The sequence below is a fragment of the Culicoides brevitarsis genome, chromosome 2 (genome assembly GCF_036172545.1).
Source record: "Culicoides brevitarsis isolate CSIRO-B50_1 chromosome 2, AGI_CSIRO_Cbre_v1, whole genome shotgun sequence".
NCBI lineage: Eukaryota > Metazoa > Arthropoda > Insecta > Diptera > Ceratopogonidae > Culicoides > Culicoides brevitarsis.
Window position 1 is genome coordinate 27,565,182 of NC_087086.1, and position 13,650 is coordinate 27,578,831.

The 13,650-nt window shown below is 26.9% G+C and overlaps 2 protein-coding genes across 2 annotated transcripts in view; both read left to right on the forward strand.

The window, feature by feature from the left end:
• LOC134829632 (protein lingerer) overlaps positions 1-13,650 on the forward strand; it is a 68,516-nt gene that overhangs the window by 39,154 nt on the left and 15,712 nt on the right. The gene's annotated exons all lie outside the window — the stretch shown is intronic.
• LOC134829867 (very long chain fatty acid elongase 6) lies at positions 140-13,159 on the forward strand. Its single transcript, XM_063843155.1, has 3 exons — positions 140-544; positions 6,837-6,974; positions 11,631-13,159. Exons 1-3 carry the CDS (start codon positions 369-371, stop codon positions 12,187-12,189), a joined length of 873 nt encoding a protein of 290 aa, XP_063699225.1. The 5' UTR covers positions 140-368; the 3' UTR covers positions 12,190-13,159.

Here is a 13,650-nt window from a genome sequence, read left to right on the forward strand (position 1 = left end):
ATGCAAGTTACAAGTCTTCCATGCAAGTTACAAGTTTTCCATGCAAGTTACAAGTTTTCCATGCAAGTTACAAGTTTCTTGTGCAATAATTTCGCCATTCCGTTTCCCGTTTCCAATTTCAGTCAGTCGTTGTCGAGCCGTCGTCGTGAAAGGACCACAATTCCACTTTGTCGAGCAACTGAGCCGGAAAAAATCCTCTCAAAGACCACAAAAAAAGTTAATAAATTAATTTGTGCCCGCATCGCATCGCTTGGTACTTCGGTCCACTACCAACAACCAATTACCTGACTCTTCGTTTAGAAATTAAGAAAACCTCTCTCGCCGTTTCTCGTGACAGCAAGAACAGCAAAAAAAAAGGAGCCGCAAAGATGAATCAAATTGAAATCACCCCGAATTACACATATATTTTCGATTTTGAAAGTGACTTTATTCACCAGGAAACGCGAAAATGGATGGTGCGAAACTGGACCTATGTCTTCTACTACTGCGGCATTTACATGCTCGTAATTTTCGGAGGACAGAACTTCATGCAAAACAGACCGAGGTAACTACTTTTCCTAATTTTTAATCGCTTTTTCGGCAATTTTGAACGATTTTTTGTGTGAAAATTACGCGAAAAAAATTCTGGCATCGCGAGAAAAAGTGCCGGAAAAAATCATCAATGAAAAACTTGTAAAAATTTTCATTCATGATAAGGGAAAATGTGGTAAAAATAAAAATCAATAGTTTTCATCTCTCGCATCGCATGACACTCGCACAGTACTGGGCATAGGCTGGGTGGTGGTGCGATATGTGCAAAAGGGAAAAAAATAGGGTGACGTTGTGATAATAATTTTTTTTTGTAGTTTCATGCACTTTTTTGCATGAAATTGAATGACTCACGAGTAATTATTACTTTAAAATTGATAACATTGTGCTTTATTTCCATCGGTTTTGTTTGTAAATAAATTACCTTTTTTTATTTGATATTACAAAAAAAATTAAAGACTTGCAGAAAATTGTACGTTTAAATTATCGTAATAATTTTTTTTGTTTTTTTTTTTAATTTTTAATTCTAAATTTCCTCAAACTTTTATGGAAAATTAAATAAATAAAAAAATATTTAATTTAATTATCGATTTTAAAAATTAATTAATTTAAAAATTCCAAAATTTAATTTTTTGCTTTAATTTCTGCAAATTTAAATATTTTTTAAAAATTTCTCCATCAAAATTATTTTTTTTAGAAAGTTCGAATAAATATTAAAATATACAAATTTTTATTGAAAAACATCGAAAAAAATTGTTAAAAAAACATCGAATATATTTTTTTAATAAAGAAAATTTTGAGAACATTTAACGAAAAATATTTAAAAAAAAAATAAATATTTAAAAACTTAAAAATGGAATAATTAAAATTTTAAAAAACATCAAATAAAAATTTCCTTAAAAAAAACATCGAAAAAAAATTGCTCAAAAAAACATCGAATACTTTTTTAATAAGAAAATTTTGAGAGCATTAAATGGAACATATTTGAAAAAAAAAATTTTTTTTTGATTAGAAAACATTGAAAAAAAATTGAAAGTGAAAAAAATCAAATAAAAAAAACATCGAATTCAAATTTCGCAAAAATATCGAAAAACATCGACTTATAAATTTAAAAACATAAATAATCGTCAAAAAAAAAAAATTATTTCGAACTAAATTTCGAGAACTTAAACGTTGGGAAATATTAATGAAATTAAAAAAAAAATTTGACAGTGAAAAAAATTAAATTAAAAAAAACATCGAATAAAAATTTCGCAAAAATATCGAAAAACATCGAATTAAATTAAAAATTCAACAAAACCGCAAAAAATCACCTGATACATTAAAAAAAATCATAAAATCATTAAAAACAAGGAACTTTATCGTTGAACAAACATTCTTCAATTAAATACTGAAAAAATAAATTGAAGGTGTGTCTGCTTGTCTATTGTCAACAAATAGCCAAAATACCCAGTCAATTCTACAAAAACACACTGCGAAAAAATAATAATAATAAAAAAACCGAAAAGATTATTTTTATATATTTACGAAAAATGACTCAATCGATGCAATATTTTCGCGTTAAAAATTTTCAAATCGTTTCGCATGTTGCTCGGTAGACTCTTAAATCATACTCTTTCACGTCATCTTACGCACATGCTATACCGACTTTCTACGCTGCCATATGATAAATTCCAAAAAGAGTCAAAGACGACGACGAACGGTTGCATAAATTGTATGTGAAATAAATTAAAAAATTATACCTGTGGCCTACTGAAGAAACAAGTGTCTACGTTGGTTTTATTCAATAGACAACGAACAAAAAAAAAATCGCGTGATTTCTTGCGTGTGACCATAAAATAATAATAAATTTATAAATAAAAGTAACAGAACTACTGCCCAGATAAGATTTTTTTTTATTATTTTCGAGTGAAAAAAAATACTTTTCTTTACAAAAATAAATTTCAGCTGAACTGATAATAAAGTTTCGTGTGTTACGAATTATTCATGTATGATGTGGTGACATCCACGACGACGACGTCGACGACGATGTAAATAAATAATAAATTATTTAATATTATTGTAACCTTGCATGATTCAAGGTTAGCAGAGTCTGCTCAACTCGCACACACGGAACTCTTGAAATGCACCTCGAACACTCGGGTAAAAGGGGGAAGAAAGGGACACGGCCTTCACAGTTCAACGGAACATAATGCGAGTTAATTTGTTCGGAAATCAATATTTGCTATCATAAAATATTTGTAAAAGCTGGGATCGATAAGCAGCCGTTTTTTCACGAGAATTCTAGTAGAAGCGCAATTTTTTATTCTGTTTGAACAGCTGTAACGAAGTGGGCAACTAGACACTTCCTCATTAAAAATTACAAAATTGTGCATGTCATGCAGCGACAACTGATGTCTGTTCTTTTAATAGACATTTGCTCTGATTTAGCCGGCTAAAGTCGAGTCTTGGTCATGTTAGGTAATAATAATATTTAATATGAATGGTAAATGAATTAGTCCGTAACAATAGTCGAAAATGTTTTAAATTACAAAGACTTTCGAGTAAAAAATAATATTTTCAATAGAATTTCTTAAAATTTTGCATATTTTTTGCATTTAAATTAAAAATGAGATAAATTATTTTTTTGTTCGAAAATTAAGTATTTTTTACTAAAAATTTGAAAAAAATTCTATTTTAAATGAATGTTTTTTTTGTTTAAATTTTCAATTTTTTAAAAAAAATATTTAAAAAATAGAATAATGAAAAAGTATTTCAAAAAAATTAACATTTTGAAAAAAATTTTGGGACAAAAAGTAATTTAAAAAAAATATTTAATGAATAAAATAATTAATTTTTTTTTTAAATCGATAAAAATTTTACTAAAAAATTAATAATAACTTTTAATTAAATAATTTTAGTTTATATTATCTTCAAATTTAAACTAAAAAGTGGTGAAAAATTAAACAAAGTCTTTTTTTCTAAATTTTAATAGGAAACGTCTTATAAGTAATATTTTAAGTAATATTTTTCAAAAAAAAAAATTTAAATTGTAAACAGAAATTTTTCATGATGATCAAAAAATGTCAAAAATTAATTTAAAGATTAAATTAAATTTTAATTTAAAAAAAATTCATTTAATTTTTTTTAATTCACTTAATTTTTTTTTTAATTTATTTAATTTTTTGTTTACAAAATTTAAGATTTTAAAAAATTAATAAAGAAATTAAAAAATGAGTTAAAAAAAATTATCAAATGGCTGATTTTAATTTTTTAGTCGAATTTCTGATCAAAAAAGGGTGAAAAACAAGAAATTAGAACAAAAAAAAAATAATTTTTATCAATTTTTAACCAAATATGGCTTTCAATATTAATAATTATTTCCAAAAATGTGAAACGTTTTTCAAAATTGCAATTTCCTGAGTGATAAATTATTTCATATTACGATTAGTTTGGATTTCTAAAGAAATTCCAATGATTTTTCTGATTGAATTATTGATGACGTCGTGTTTTTCCCCGTTTCTTGTCGTACTAATAGAAGTGACGGACTAAATTTTTTTTATTTAAAGCTATTGGTCCTTAAAAAACCAGAAATTCGTTAATTTTATGCTTGGTTTGGATTAAAAAGAATAGATTTTAAGCTTAAAACTCAAATTTTAAAAATAAATTTGTCATTTTTTGAAGAAATCCCTTCTTCTCCATGCCCGTCCTCGGAACAAAGGGTAAAACCGCAACTGCCAATTGGTAAACAATGAAGTCGTTTAAAGAATTTCCCACACAAAACCAGTTTATCTCATTAAAATTGCACTTGCTACCGTGTCAACTGCGTGATTTTGTATGAGGTTCAGTGCAATTAATGACTTTGTAACTGTCGTTCTCTGCACGCGTGCCTACAACGAGATATGGAAATTGTGAAATATTACAAATAATTAGTTATTTTTATGTCCATTCACTGGATCACCTTTAGAAAAGCAACAACTCTAGAACGTTCCGTAACACTTTCCGGTCATAAAATGTAACGATGTCGAGGAAGGAACGAGTTAAATGGAGACGCCTGCTTCATAACTGGTTATGAACTTTCAACTAAAAAAAAATTAAATGAAAAAAAAAGTAAACAAACAAGAAATTAACAATGAAAGGAATGTCGCGGACAAAAACAATCGCTTAGACTTTGGTTTGAGGTGAGTGAGTGATGCAACAGCTACTTGTGGAGTTTCTTTCGATATTCGTGCGAATTGCATGTCATTTGCTTGTGCAGCATTTTAATGTGTGTGGCGAAACCTTGACTCTGTTAACAGTTTGTTAGTTACTTGAATTAGAAATATTGGCGAGGTTTCTTGCCGAACGGGGGTGAAAGTTGATGAGCGCCTTGTAATCAATTTGACTTGACTTGACTTGGTTTGATTCGTGGAATGATTCTGCGGAAGGAAATCACGTTTTTTGCACACACAGATTTCCGACCACCCTTGAAACGTGCATTTGTCTCGTTCGTGCGAGTGATTTGTGAGTTTGATCAATTGAATTGCAATGCATGGAAATGTTTTCCTGGAAATATAGTTTTTTTTAATGAGAATTATAAAATAAAGAATTTTATTAAAGAATGTCAGTTTAATATTTTTATGTGTTAAATTAAGAAATAAAATTCAAGGTTTAAAAGAATTTTATGAAAATTAAAAATTTGAATTTAAAAGTAAATGAAAAAAAATTATAATTAAAAAAAATAAATAAAACAAATTAATTTTTTAAAAAATGAAAAAAAAATAAATAAATAATCAGTTTAAAAAATAGATAAAAAAATAAATTTAATGAAAATTAAAAATTTTGGGTAGGAAAGTGAATGAAATAAATTTACAAATTAATTTAAATTTAAAAAAAAATAAATTTATTTTAAAAAAATAATTAATTTATAAAAAAAATTAAATCATTAATTTAAAAAAAAATATTTAATAAAAATTTTAAAAAATTATTTAAATAATAAAAAAAAATTAAATTAAAGATACAAATAAAACTGATCCGGTTAAGCTTCTGTTAAATAACAAAAGATAAAAATCAATAAAAAATGCAAAAATTATTTTTAAAAAGTTCGTGCTAACTTGTTGAAATTAAATCAAAACTAATAATTTAATACAAAAAATAATAAAAATTAATCCTCTTGAGATCCGGGTAGGCGCTGGCCTATCTATTGATCTAATTTATATAAGAGCATGTATTAAGAGCTATAAATATTAATTTTATTTAATTTGTGCTCAAGTCATGCTATTATTTTTTTTTCTAACAATCTTCAATTTTTTTCAATTTATTTTTTTTCTCATAAAAAAATTTCATATTCATAAATATTTATTGAAAAACTCTTATTAATTTTTTAATTAAGATTTTTTTAGAAAAAAATTAATAAACGCAAAAAAAAAAATAACAAATAAAAATAAAAAAAAAATAAAATAAAATAATAAATTAAAATGATACAAAAATAAATAAAAAAAAAATTAATTAATAAAATAAATGAAAAATATTTTATTTAAACTTTTTTTTTTAAATTTATCAAAATTTTGATCTAAAAATGAAATTTAATTATTCATCAATTTTTATCATTATATTTAATTTTTATGTAATCCTTCATGAGAAAAACTCACATCATTAAATATTTCATCTAGAATCTGCTTCACGTTCCAGCTTACTACCTATTAACTTTCAAATTGAATGCTAATTCTGAATCTTTTCTCAATAAAATTCAGAATAACTTACTTTTTTTTATTAGATTCCCACACGACAACAACGATGACCACAAGCAAGGCGCGTTCTAAAATTTTTCATTGAATTTTTTTTTTATCAAAATTTGATATTAACAACCGGTTTGACCGCTTTTTCTCTCATTCAAGCCCAATTTGTGGGTGAATTTTAATGAAGATGATGCATTTTTGTGTCGTCCGACATTATTTTTTGTTTTTAAAGATGAAAGTGTGTCACCTTCAACTAAAAAAAATGTTATTGTTGATAAAATATTAAAAAAAAAAATAAACAGAAAAAAATGTAAAAGTTACTCGATTATGCAGTAATGGTCAATCACTGACCGACCGACAGAAAAAATTTATAAAAATTATTACATAAGACTTTTTTTTTTGAGTTTACCTGCACTCATAAACGACAACATACCGAATCACAGAGAAATCTGTTTCAGTGTCAAACTTTCTATTAAAATTTTTGTCTGTTTCTTGTTTGTTTTTTTTTCACACAAAAATATTGTACAGTTGCCAGTAATTTTTATCGATCTTCTTCCATTATCAAGGTCCATGGACAATTTTTAATGCAAAAAATTTGTTTTTTTCTTACAGATTTGAATTGCGCGGCACTTTGGCGTTATGGAACACGATGCTTGCCATGTTCTCCATCATGGGGGTTTGCAGGACAGCTCCCGAATTGTTGCACGTTCTCCGACATCACGGACTTTTCCACTCCGTTTGCGTTCCTAGGTGAGTTTTTTACCGCATTTCATCGAAATTCACCGAAATTCATCATCAAGAACGGTTCCAAATTGTCTGAACACGCACTTTATTCTATGAAATTTTTATTTTCTCGAAGAAAAAACCTGTTTCTGTGTTAATTTGTGCCGAAACACATGATTATGTAAATAACAAAAAATCATCCGATTTTTGATACCGTTTTTATTGTATGCGATGACGTGCCGTCTACGCACTCGTGTACCCGTTTAACGTTATTTTATGAATGAAACGTGCGATTGAATAATAAACAATCGTAAAATTGTTACAATCGGCGCTGGAAAAATTGTTTTTTTCCGCAAAAACCGCAAAAAAATGATCAAGTTCAAAGAACAGGGTCCAAAAATCAAAAATCGCACGATTTTTTTGACAATTGATGCAGATCACCTGAGGAGTCCATTACATCACCGCGAGCACGTCTGACACTATCGATAAGATTACGCGGAAATGAATGAAATTTTACTTTTTTTTATCACTTTTTGATAAGAAAACTGATAAAATCTTATGATCTTTGAAACCGTCTTTTTTTATTTTTGGCAAATAAGATAAGAGGATCAGCTGAGAGTTCGCACGAACTTAAAAAAAAAATTCCGAAAGTACCGAAAATGGCGTGAGTGGATAAAAATGAGCGTAACCCACTTTCATCGTGCGCGCTCGATTTTTTTTTATTATTTACCATCGAGATAAATATTACGCAACCAAGATATTGACCATGTAATTTTTGCGATTTTTTTTAAAAACATTTATTTACGTAAAAAAAAAGTTACAACGAAATTTCTCATAAATTATTAAAAAAAAAATAAAGTTTGAGGTGTGAAACTTGGAGATGAACGACGCAGTTTCGTGTCGTGAAAGATAATTATTTGCTGATTGTTTTTTTTTCGCTGCGGTTAACAGACAATTATTCACTAATTGTCAACAAAAAATATTTTTTTTTAAAAAGCTTTCTTTGTAAATAATGATTTTTCTTGTTTTTGAAAGTTTTTTTTTTTTGAGATTTCATAATTTTTTTGCTCTGTAATTTTTTGCGAATTGTCATAAGCAAAAGACGTTGATGGAATTATTGTAATTTTTGATATATTTGAACGAAAGTTATTTACATACAAGAAAACTTTTTTTTTTAAGTTTATGAGTTGTTGATGTTTTGTCAATAATTTTGTAATTTCTTGCGAACATGAGACTTGTTGATGGATTGTTACAAGACGTATTGAGCAAATACTTTTATTGAATTTTGCATACTTGCAAATTAAATTTTTGAATATTTTAAATTATTTTCTAACTTCTAGAAGTATTTTAAAGAAAAAAATTTTCGATTTTTTAAATTTATCATTAGAAAAAAAACTTGGGTTTAAAAAAAATTGACAAATTTAAAAAAATTAAAATTTTTCTTAATTTTTATTACCAAATTTATATTGAACTCAACAAAAAAATTTTGCTTCTAACGGGTTGTTTTATAGAATAATTTAATTTATGACTTCAAATTATATTAAAATAGAAAGAAATGAGTTTATCTCCTCATATTGCGTGCATTGCATCTGTAGTTGAATTGCGCATGTAAATATTATGGATTGCACTTACATTAAATAGAAATGGTTAGACGGGCATTGTTGGCTGCGGCTAGATGTGTCTATAAAACCCTCTGAACGAGACTTATGAAAAAAAAAGACTGACTAAACTTTTTAATTTTTTAAAGAAATAAATATCTGTTAAAAAAAATATATTAAAATATAGAAAATTAAGGCAAATTAAAGAAATATTGTTTCCAACTTTTACAAAAAAAAATCAAGAAAATATAAAAAAAATCTTTTTGGTGAAAGACTAAGTAAATTTTGAACGATTTTTATGAATTAATTTTAAAAAAGCTGTACTGTTCGAATTAAGAAATAGCCATTAAGATGAAGACAAAAAATTGGTTTTTATGCCGGCGGTCATCTACCAATTGCTTTTCCACCTCAAATAATGAATTAGACTAATACGACTTGAATTGTCGAAAAAATAAAAAAAAATAAGAACTAATAAATTTTCATTCAAAATTTTGTTTTTTGATTTTTTTTTACATTTTTATTAATAAAAGCTAAAAAAAAGTATGTTTAAGAAATTTTGTAGAAAAAATATTTGAAATACATTAAATTACTAGTTTTAGTACAAAATCTGTTCAAAATTGAATATTCTACTAATTTTTTTTTTTAAATAGAAAAAAAAGTCAAAAAACGAAATTTTCTGATTTTTTTATGTTCCTTCTTTGGATTTTTGAATTTTCAAAAAAAGAATAGCAAAAAAAGGTTTAAAAAAGCTTTGAGTCTTAATATTCCAAATATCTTTAATTCATTATATCATTATATCAACTCAGTTTTAGATAAATTTTAAGTAAATAATTCAATAAAAAAACCTTTTAAATCCTTTAAAAATCAGCATTTTCAGATCAAAGCTCCATCAATAAAAAATCATGTCATCCATGAGACAAATGAAAGTCAAACATCTTAAAATTTCAATCACTTTCAAGCAACTAAATCTCACAGAAAAGAGAGTTTATTGACGCCAAATTATTCCAAAGACGTCAATTGCTGTATATTTCCTCTTATCCACTTCTGGTTTTGTTTTTGTTTATTTATTTTTTTGATCGTGCAACAAAAAAAAGTTACCAACTCATGACTCGGCAAAAAAAATTGCGATCTCAAAACAAAACACGAAAGAAAAAAAAAGTCTCATAAAAAAAATCTCGAAGCAACAACCAGCGGTCGAGCAAATAACCGGTACTCACTCTGACGTAAATAGTTCTAAAAATACGTCAATAAAGTTTTTTTTTTAACTCGCACTTCTTTTAAGAAGTATTTTAAGATTATCTTTCCATTTCTTCTAAATCTCTTTCTTCGCAGCCTTGACGCAAAATCTTGACATTAACCCAATTTCAATGACGTCGTGAGCAAACCGTGGCTTGTTTGTCCAGCGATAATAATTGCCCACCTACCATAATAAATGATAATATTTACAAACCTAAATTAATACTTAGCGAAATCTCATTACGTTGTCTGACGTCAAATGTTTAATTAATTTTTGTGTCTTTATTTTAGAGATACGCATTAGCATTATTACGGGTTGTTACTTTTTTTTGTTGCTTGTTTGACTTCTTGTTCGACATTTGGCAGGAAAAAAACCTTTTTTCCTTGTCGCTTCAAGTTCGCTGACTTTTTTTTCATCAAAACGTGCGATTTTGTGATATCATCAGCTCAATTTTCTGTCAAATTGATGCATCTGTGTTTACTTTTGTCGTGATGTCAGTTTTTTTGATGAGCAGCTCGGTTCTAGTTTACTCAGAATTTATCGCAAAATCAACACTTTTTTGTGTGTGAAACGTGAAACCTACGCAAATTTACATGCAAACACTGCATCGATCGGCATCAAATGGGCAGTTAGTTGGATAATTAGCTTTTTCGCAGGTGATTAGAATAAAAATAGATTTTTTTCTGCAAAAAACTTCGGCGAGAAAAGGTCATATTCTAATCGTGTCTCGAAGTGTAGCAGAAAAAAAGAAGTATTTGTCTTTCTAATAAGCAACTGCTGTTAGTGTCGTTAAATTAATGCTAATCATATAATTGTTAGCGATGATGACTGTGCTCGTGGGAAGGCACAGCGTGGCGGATCGGATGATTTTTTCGTGTTAAATTAATGGAAAGTTTTTTCGGTAGAAATTTTTATTCAAATTTCTTATCTTTCGGTGTTTGATATGCTTTTTAGAGGTTTGTCGTGAGATAAAAGTCACGTTTTTGTGAAAAAAATTTTTTTTTTTGCGTGATATGAAGAGATTTTTCTTAAAAATCTATTTTTTTGCTTATCCTGAGAGAAGTTATATTGAAATTTTGTTCTTTTGCGTCATTTTGACCAAAATTTTTGTATTTTCTGATTAATTTAAAGAGATTTTACCAAAAATTTAAACTTTTTTGTGTAATTTGTAGATATTTTGATTAAAGTTTTATACTTTTTTTGTCATTTGAAGAGATTTTAATTAAAATTTTCTCCCTTTTACCTCATTTAAGGACATTTTTATTAAAATTTTGGTCCCTTTTTCGATTTTTACCAAAATTTTTATCTTTTTTTGTGATATTTAAGATATTTTTTTTTATTTTTTCTCTTTTTGCGTTATTTTTATCAATATTTCTTATATTTTTTGTGAAACTCGAAGAGATTTTTATAAAAATTTTATATTTTTGTGTTATTTTTTGGCTAAAAAATACTAAATGTTATTCATTTTTTGCTGAAAAGGTCAAAAATGAATAATTTGCAATCTTCTAACCCATTAAAATGATTTATGAGGTTGAAAAATTAATGATAAATTTAAACATTAATACAATAAGCCACTGAATCATGAAAATTTTGACTCATCTTTTAACATCAAAGTCCATTTTATACAATTCAATTTGCAATTTAAGTAATTTTGAGGCAGAAAATTCTATATTCCGCCCATATTTGCTACAATTTGATGAAAAAAATGTAAATTTCTGCTAAAAATATTAAAATATTTTATTAAAAAATTGAAATTCCGAAGAAAAAGTATCTCAACGACTCATAATTTGGAACCAAATATAAAAATTTCAGAAATTTTTCTAATTTTTTCTCTTTTTTTCATTTCAGTTTCATCGAACAAGACCGTGTCAGTGGTTTCTGGACATGGCTCTTTGTTCTCTCCAAGCTGCCGGAATTGGGCGACACCGTGTTCATTGTGCTGCGCAAACAACCGCTCATCTTCTTGCACTGGTACCATCACATCACCGTCCTCATCTACGCCTGGTTCTCGTACACGGAATACACCGCCTCCGCCCGATGGTTCATCGTGATGAATTACTTCGTGCACAGCATCATGTACTCGTACTACGCCCTCAAGGCGCTCCGTTTCAATCCGCCACGCAGCATCAGCATGATTATCACGGGCCTGCAATTGACACAAATGATCATCGGATGTGCCATCAACGTTTGGGCACACAGCTACTTAAAGACCGCCGGCCATTCCGCATGCAACATCAGCGACTTGAACGTCAAATTGTCGATTGCCATGTATTTCAGTTACTTTGTGCTCTTTGCGCGCTTCTTCTACAAGGCTTACTTGTCGAACGACGCCAAATTCGGCAAGAAAAAGAAAATTTCCGCGCAATCTGCATCACAATCGTCCTCGGACAAACTCAAGGCTCAATAAATTCGACAATTTTTGGACACGAACTTCTTCTACCGCTTCTTCTATGCATTATTTATTGAACTGTCAACCACTTTTTTTCTACACAAACACAAAAAATCAGACGGAAGTTCATGCAAATAGAGTTAGAAGCTCTCTAAATCTTCTTAAGTATAATTTTTATACCATTCCTTCGATCGTACTCAACCGTACTACTTGAAACTTTCTTTATTAAGTTATATTATATAAAAAATAATTATATAGACAAATAAATAATAAACAAAGAAGAAAATAAATAAACAAACACTGCTCTTTATAGGAACACAAAAAAAAAGTTTTTTATAGAAAAATTAAGAAAATTGTTTCGGAGTGAAAATTAATATGAAAAAATTACAAAAAACGTCTTAGGTCGTCTTAGACGAATAAAAAACAATTAAAAAGTAGGTTTCCTAACAAAAAAAAAAAACATAAAAATCAACAAATTGTAAAAAAATAGCATTTAATCCACCAAGAAAATATTGAATCCTGAGTTGAAATTTAGCTTTAGATGTTTGTTAACCGTCTATAAGTAGATAAAAAATTATAACAAATTCAACAACAACCGAAGCTGAGCTCATTTCATAATGCGCCTTGTCACTGTTTTAGTCCATTAAGGTATAAATTGATGATGAAAAGTGATAGACAGCAAAAAAAGTATATTTTTATGATTAAAAAAATTGTAAATTATAACAAAAAAAAAGTAATTAATTAATTATTGTGAAATAGAGTTCCAACACTGGTGATTGATATTATTACATAAAAAAAGTACCAACAAAAATTAAATAAATAAACGAAATAAACATTACCTAATAAAATAAATAAAATAAAATAAAATCAATTTAATCAAGAAAATAGGTACAAGGGTAAAGAACAAGCCAAATATCGCGTTATTTAGGATTACATAAAAAATACATTACATTTCTTAAAATAAAGTGAATAAATAAATAAATAAAAAATTTAAAAAAAATTAAAGTCATTAATTTAATTATTTTTTTTGTTGTTCTGAGGAAGAGGATTTTTTGTTGATTTTTTGATGAAAAAGGTAATAAATGGCCTGAAAGTACTTTAAAAAAAATTAAATTGATAAAAATGTATTAAAAATATTTGCTCAATGGCTCAATAAAAATGGTTTTAAGATTTTTTTTCTGGTGAAGTAAAATTTTTCATATTTTTTTTTTTATTTTCCTCTATGACGAAATTCGGTAAAAAATTAAAATTAATTTTATTTTATTATATTTTTAAAATTAATTTAAGGCCGCTCCAAGTTTTTTTTTGAAAATTTCAAAAGTAAAATAATTAAAAAAAAAAAATTTGAAAATTTCATCAAAATTTGTTTTTTGGTCTTTTTTCAATTTTTAAGAATTTAATTTTTTAAAAAAATATTTTTATTGAAAAACTTTTAAATTCTTGAATAAATTTAAAAACTGCAAGAAAAAAAATAATATT

Excerpts from the sequence above, each read along its gene's own strand:
- LOC134829867 (XM_063843155.1), top strand. The coding sequence starts at position 369 with ATGAATCAAATTGAAATCACCCCGAATTACACATATATTTTCGATTTT. Across the intron at positions 545-6,836 it reads TTCATGCAAAACAGACCGAG|ATTTGAATTGCGCGGCACTT; the intron begins GTAACTACTTTT and ends TTTTTCTTACAG. Across the intron at positions 6,975-11,630 it reads CACTCCGTTTGCGTTCCTAG|TTTCATCGAACAAGACCGTG; the intron begins GTGAGTTTTTTA and ends TTTTCATTTCAG.